This window comes from Prosopis cineraria, unplaced genomic scaffold (genome assembly GCF_029017545.1).
Source record: "Prosopis cineraria cultivar Desert tree isolate PC_DT_omini unplaced genomic scaffold, ASM2901754v1 PC5, whole genome shotgun sequence".
Classification (NCBI taxonomy): domain Eukaryota; kingdom Viridiplantae; phylum Streptophyta; class Magnoliopsida; order Fabales; family Fabaceae; genus Prosopis; species Prosopis cineraria.
The window spans coordinates 9576239-9584098 of record NW_026555336.1 but is presented as its reverse complement, the minus strand read 5'-3'; the positions used below and the strand labels follow the sequence as shown (position 1 = coordinate 9584098).

Sequence of the window (7860 nt, the reverse complement as noted above, 5' to 3'; positions counted from 1 at the left end):
CTCATACTCAAATATTGCCTTTGTTTGATAATATTGCATACAATTATATAAAATATTTATATAATTTATCATTTGATAAACTTAGAAATTTCAATGTGCCATATCAAACTTTTTATTATATTTTCTCAAATGTTATAATATTAAAATCATAATTCCTTATATTATTTTTGCAACTGTCAAACTTCTTACAATAATTTATTTTTCTCGCTTATTATATTTTTAAAATGATTTATTAATTTCTCATAATTTATAATGTTTTCTCATTTCTCTCCCATTATCTCACCCTCCTCCCATTATTGTAACTTTCCATCACACTATTCTTGTTTTAATTTTAAAAACTGAGGGATAATGGCAAAAGATAAATAATCTATGATAGGAATAAAAATGATAAATAATCTATTATCTGTTATGAAAATAATTTAATAAAATTTTAAATCCAAATTGTGCTTTAGCAAAGAAAATTGTGATATATAATCTTTATCCCAAATCTAATTTATGAAATTAATTTTAATTCATAATTCTAATTTAATTATGCAATGTGTACTCCCTCCATTCAAAAATATAAGTCATTATTAATTAAATTTTATAAAGTAGTTATCTACTTTCAAATTAATCCTATCTTTTTATATTTACCCCTATTAAACACCATAAAATAAATATAAAGTCATTATCAATAGGGGTACTTTTGAAAAAAAGATAATAATTACACCTTAAAAAATTAAAAATGCCTTATATTTTTAAATATGTAACTTCTCAAAAATGCTTTACATTTTTGAATGAAGAGAATATATATTGTTTATAATTTAAATGTGTTTTATAAAATTGATTTATTTTTTAAATTCATTCAATGGAATGTTACGTAGAGATTTTTAAATAATTATTATAGTCAAAATCATTATTACTAATGAAAAATTAAACACCAGTTACTTTAATTTAAAAGTGATTTTGTTTACATTAATATAATTTTATAATTTAATTTATACCTTATTAATTGTTCAAATAATTACCTATCTGTCTATACTCCGTACATTGCCCAGCGCACACACTAGTTTTGTAAAAATGGTTAGAAAAAGAAAATGGGGGAAGATGATAGGAAAGGAAGAGAAGAGAATTATCTTCCTCCCATATATATATATATTAAATATTATTATTTATTTTTTGACCTCATATGATTATCATTTTACGATGCAAGACACAGAAGTTCCGACACATACGAGACATAGGATCTGTTGTTTTTTTTCTTTTTTCTTGTTTCTTTTTTTACATTCATAAAAATATCATAGGATCCGGCTTTAAATGAAGGGAAAGACTTCTGTCATATTCTTTCGGGTTAACATTTAATTTTGTCTTTATATTTATTTTTTAAAAATGTTGAATATCCTATATTTTTTAATAAGGCAATTGTTTCCTAAAGTATTTTTTAGAGGTTCAAAAATGTCTTTTTTATTAGGAGGCTGTAAACTCTACCGTTATATGTTAACGTATCATGTGTGTGGGACTTACATACAATGACTATTAAGACTTTGATCATATCCTAAAGTCTTTTTTCAAGAACATTAGATACTTTGAAGTCTTATTAAAATAAAATTTAATAAATATTGCAAAAATATTAAATATTTTCATATTTAATAACTTAACTATTATTATTTATAAATATTATTCAAGATTTATAAATTACTTTTTTAACATTAACACCTCAAACTAGCATTTTATAAATTTAAGCATGACTTCTTATTTTTTATATATCAATTTTTGATCTTTTTTTTTTGAGATAGTATCCAAATTGTTACGTTTTTTGTGTGTGTTGAAACTTACTTATATTTTTAATATTATTTAAGTTTCTTAATTTTTTTTATCAAGTAATGATTTCCATCCAAAATATTATATGACCCAGATTTAGTACTCCCTATATGTTACGATGGTCGGAGTAAAATTAGAAATATGACAATGAGGACTAACAAAATGACAACAAAAATATTTATTTGAAAGATATCACTTATTCTATTAATATGCTACCAAAAAAAAAGTTACTTAATAAGAAAAAAATAGAGAGATGAGAAGAAAAAATCTCTTTATTAATTTGAAGGTTCATTCCCTTCATTTTTAACACAAAATTGTAAAATATTAAAATATTAAAATATTAAATTGGTCGATGTAATATTTTAAATAATAATATTTAAATTAAAATATTAAAATATTTAATATTTTAATAATATTTATTAAATTTTATTTTAACAAGATTTCAGAGTGGCCAGTGCTCCTAAAAAAAAATTTTAAGGTTCTTAGCACTTCTAGAAAAAGAGTTCATAGACAAATTAGTACCAAAACATATTGTCAAAATCTTATATGTCATTGTGTGTGGGGCTCCATGCATATGCCACATTTCAAAAAAATAAAAAAATTAACAGTTTATTAATAGAGTGGTTTTTTTGCTCCTCAAAAAAATAATTTAAAAATAAAATTGTCCCACTTAAGAGTATATGGTATCTAGTGCTCTTAAAAAATAAGTATAGATGTCAAATTGGACCTTAACTCTATTATTTTGGTTTAAGATGTAATTTTTCTTTTAAATTATTGTCAAAGGAGCAATGTTGTCCCTGAACTATTTATCATAATAATATTGCCCCTAAACTAATTAAATCGAAGCAATATTGCCCCGGCTTTTTATAAGTTAAGGTGCAATTTTGCCTGCAAACTATTATTCTCAAAGAAGTAATATCTCCCTTAAACTAATTAAATTCAAGTATTGTTGCCCACGCCATTTACAAATTATAAGCATATCTTAACCAGAGAGAGACAATGAAAAGTACTTTTTGTATTAGGGACATTTCATCCACATCTTTTCTAACATCCAATATCCATATGAAAGCATTTATTTATATCATAATATTCTCCAACAACATTCCAACAAGTCATGAATTATACATTAAGAAAAAACTCAATTTTTGTACTAATTTTTTTCAATGACAAATATGACAATAGTTAAAATATAAATTTACACTAACAACACTATAAGAAGAGCTTTTGATCCAACAAAAAGCATGTAAACAACATTTTTGGGGTAAAAAGGTTGCCTCTTATCATCTTAAGTGGATTAGTTTGCAAAATTAACTATCATAAATAAATACTCTCTCTCATATGTATTATAAACAAAAAAGCTCATACATAGACCATCATAAAGTGATTATCCAAAAACTAATTCAACAACTAGAATGTCATAGTTTACTTAAAATCTTAACCTGATTCAATGTTAACTGAAAAAAGATAATAAAAAGTGAGTCTCATTAACTACAGTTAATTAACATTTATGATTTTTAAATGGTGAAGGCAATATTACTTCTTTGAGTATAGTTTAAAGGTAAAATTGCACCTTTACTCGTGAAAAGTAAGTCATACTAACTACAGTAACAAACTTTTAAATGTTGGAGTCAATATTATTTTAATTTAATTAGTTTAGTAGTAATATTACTACATGAGTGGTTTAGAAATAATATTGCCCTGCTGAGGAAAATGGAATCAGTTTCGGTGCTCATCTTAAGATGAGCACCATGGTGCTCAGCACCAAAACACTACCGTTTGGCAGTGTTTTTTTTTTCTTTTTTAAACTATAAATTTATTATAATATTAAATAAATATTATAAAATTATTATTTTAATATTTAATAAACAAATAAATATTAAGATGTTAAAATTAAATATGAACAGATTAACTCATTAAAATATAATTTGAACAGTCTGTATATAAATTTTGATCTGAACAATTCAGAACTGTATTGAAAATATTAAAATTGTAAATAAGAATATTTTTTTATTTTATTGATTTTGCACAGTTGTTTATCTATGAGAGATAATATCATTCAAAGCATAGTCAGATATTAAATATAAGTACTTCTCTTAATAAAAATTCAAACACTAATTTATTATAGTGTAAGAAATTAGCTCATTTTACTAGATTCAACTCTTATTTTAAATTATTCAAATCATTTTTTATTTTTTTAGTACAGTTTTCAATGCTCAGACAAAATTTTTATTCAAACTATTTAGGTTCAATTTTAACATCTTAATATTTATTAATTTATTAAATATTAAAATAATAATTTTATAATAATTATTTATTATTATAATAAATTTGTGGTTTAAAAAAAGAGAAAGAAAAAAAAAAACTGCCAAACGCAGTGTTTTGGTGCTGAGCACCACGATGCTCATCTTAGGATGAGCACCGAAACCTAAAGTTGGAGCCCTTAAGGGCCTGAGCCCTAAAGTCCAGTTTCCTATTTTGAACCCTATTTCTCAAGTCCGGCCTTTATGTGAAGGGCTCAAGGTCGAGCCCGTAAGCCCTTTTTCAAAAAATTTAAAAAATAAAAATAAAATTAAACATTATAAATTAATTAAAATATTTTGAAATTAAAAAAATAAAATTCTCATAATTTTTTAAAAATTAAACAACACACATTTAGAAGTCTAGTAATAAAATTTAAATTTTGGTTAAAAAATAATTCATTTTTTATAAATATACAAACATAATAATTATAAAAAATAAAAAATATCAGAAATTTTATACTATACACTGATATTTATTAAATTATATTAAATTAATTTTAGAAAAAAATAAATTAATAATAATATAATGCGTGTAGAATCAGGTGAGCAGGTCATTGGCTTCAAACACGTGTTTCACCAAAAAAAAATAATAATAATATAACAGGACTTGAAGGGCTACCCGAACTCGAGTCCTTTTTTACAGAGCTTATTAGGGTCAAGTTCTTAAACTCGATTACTTTAAAAAAAATTATTTTTAAAGCTTGAATCTTTATTTAAATAAGACTTTAAACTTAACCTTCTAAACTCGATCTTTATTTTTAACTCTGTCGAAATCGAGTCCGAGAAAAATTTAGGGGCAAACTTTCATTTTAATCCTACACCTTTTGGCCAACTAGTGAGTAATTTAAAAAGTGTAATATACAGAATAAGAGCGAGAAGGTGCCAGTTTGGGTTCACCGACACTCCCGCTCATTGACAGCTCGGATCACTTTTTCGGCTTTTCCAAATTCCCTCCATTGTACGCGTCTCATCTAACGGATATAGTTCTTCTTTCGTTTCAAATCTTAATCTCAGCCCTACGATTGTTTGCTTTTTATCTTCTTCTTCCTCTTCCATTTCAGATGCCTCTCCACCGCCTACTTCTCTCTCTTACCACCCACCCTGCGACAGCGTTAGAGAGAGAAAGTAAGGCGATTTTTTTCCCATTTTCTCCTTTGACCATGGTGGAGTCTCAGACATGGACCACCAGAAGAATGAGCAATCCACGGTTGCCGGACACCACGGCCAGTGATCCCGTCCTCGACATTCCCGCCACTCCGCCAGGAGATGTACGGAACAACAATGCCGCCGCATTCAGCTTCGGATCTCACCTCTCGCCGAACCTAGTGATGGCGCTGATGATTGCGTCCTGGTACTTATCTAATATCGGAGTTCTCTTGCTTAACAAGTACCTCCTCAGCTTCTATGGTTATAGCTATCCCATCTTCCTCACTATGCTTCATATGCTATCTTGCGCCGCTTACAGCTATGTAGCCATTCATTTCCTTGAACTCGTTCCTTTTCAACAGATTCACTCTCGAAAGCAGTTCTTCAAGATCTTCGCTCTCAGTGCTATTTTTTGCTTTTCTGTCGTTTGCGGCAACACTTCATTGAGGTACCTTCCGGTTTCTTTTAACCAAGCAATTGGTGCCACAACGCCCTTCTTCACTGCAATTTTTGCTTTCTTGATTACCTGCAAGAAAGAGTCTGCTGAGGTGTACTTGGCTCTATTGCCTGTGGTTTTTGGGATTGTTGTGGCTAGCAACAGTGAGCCCTTGTTTCACTTATTTGGATTCTTGGTTTGTGTTAGTTCCACTGCCGGGCGTGCCTTGAAATCCGTCGTTCAGGGTATATTATTGACCTCCGAGGCAGAGAAGCTTCATTCCATGAATTTGCTTCTGTATATGGCTCCAATGGCAGCTATGATCTTGCTTCCGTTTACTCTGTATATTGAGGGAAATGTGGCAGCCATTACGGTTGAGAAAGCCAGCCGAGATCCATTTATCATATTCTTGTTAGTTGGTAATGCAACCGTAGCTTATTTGGTGAATCTGACAAATTTTCTGGTGACTAAACACACAAGCGCATTGACTTTGCAAGTGTTGGGAAACGCCAAGGCATCTGTGGCTGCTGTGATTTCGGTTTTAATATTCAAAAATCCTGTGACAGTCATGGGAATGATGGGATTCGCCATTACCATCATGGGCGTGGTGCTTTACAGCGAGGCAAAGATCCAAAGTCACAACTCATTGACGAGAAGTCTCAATATTCCTTTTTTTGTTGGATTTTTTTTTAATTCGTCTTCGTTATAGAACAAAACTGTGATTTAGTCGGATCTCTTTCAAAGAGGAAAGAAACTTAATTGGATCCAAATACAGCAATTGGATTGTATAGGAAGAAGGGGGAAGGGGCAAAAGTATCAATTTCTATACTTTTTGTTGTGATTGAAGGGTGGTAAAGAGACTAGAAAGGTTAAATTCAGCCTTTCCCTCCTGGTTGTGTATTGTTTTAAAATGTTCGCTGCCCTTTGGCAACATTTATAAATGATTCAGAGATGATAAGTAAAAGCATTATTAGGTGAGAGGAAAATTCACTTTCACTTCATTTTGTCTACTTATATTCTTAATTTTATATTTCAGCTATCAAGAAATTCGAAACTCTATATTATCAGCTTGCTGAGCAATTCTTCAAGTTATTGCATCTTGTTCCTATAATATTTCTGATAAACGTTTTGCATCTCATAAATGCTTAGTGGATGTAACTTTTGATCCTGTATATGCATAATTGGTCGTTCAGCCGAAGCGACTATACTTCGTCCTGTGTATATTTTTCTCTTTGCCTATGGTTCATGACTATTGTGATAGATTAGAATAAGACTATGCTGAACTAAGGCGAGTGCGACAAAAAAGCAGATATTGCCTCGCTTTAAAGTAATCTTTGATTTGATTTGATTCTTTGATACTGTACAGAAGGTTGAGATTTGTCTAGATAACGTTTGCATTAATGTGCTAAATCATGTGCAGTTTTCTCAGTCTTGTGGGAATCAAAATCTTTGTTTGATCACCGTCTACTTTTTCGTTGCTTTAGGATGAATTGCTTCATGGGCTCACAGTTGATCTAAGCTTCTACGCATTTGGAGTTTGACTTTAAAATTTGACCTGATCCAACTAGATCTTTTTATTTATATTGATAAAGAGAGAAAAATTATGATTACGTACAAGATTTCTAAATGATGATTTGATCTTTATGTTTATTATCTCTTTTTTTTAATGTTTTTAAAATATATTATACTTATTTATTTGTATGAATATAAAGATCGGATTGAGACGTTTCCGTAGAGTATATGACATGCTCCAGGATTGTCTCTCCTTATAATTCTGATGTTCTCCACTGTCCAAACGGAATATGTTAGTAAGGCGTTCTACTATACCCGCGAATCTAGTCTTACTAATGCTAATAATTTCCTTTTTCCCCCAAGAAAGAAGGGGGGGGGGGGGGGGGGGGGGCCTGCAACTTACCAGTTTTTAAATCTTAGTTTGCCGAGGATATGATCCATTGAATCTTATTCCCATGCCATGTCCTTTTTCTTATTCTCCATCTTGTATGGTTTGAGCTGTGTTGAACCGTAGAAAGCATAGTATTAGTGACAGTGTAACTTAATCAAGTGTTACGATCCTAGTGACTCAACAAATAAGCATGATTCAAATCTAGTGTAAATCGAGAAACAACAAATTGAATGAACCTCAGATTTAGCTTGAAATAATCAATATTTAATATTTAA

At 29.5% G+C, this 7860-nt stretch overlaps 1 protein-coding gene across 1 annotated transcript; it reads left to right on the top strand.

Moving 5' to 3' along the window:
• Positions 1-5175: 5175 nt before the first annotated feature.
• On the top strand, positions 5176-6741 carry LOC129311722 (probable sugar phosphate/phosphate translocator At1g12500). Its single transcript, XM_054954146.1, is given in 2 exon segments — positions 5176-6306; positions 6308-6741. Coding segments are annotated over 2 exon segments (1071 nt in total). The 5' UTR covers positions 5176-5260; the 3' UTR covers positions 6333-6741.
• Positions 6742-7860: the final 1119 nt, after the last annotated feature.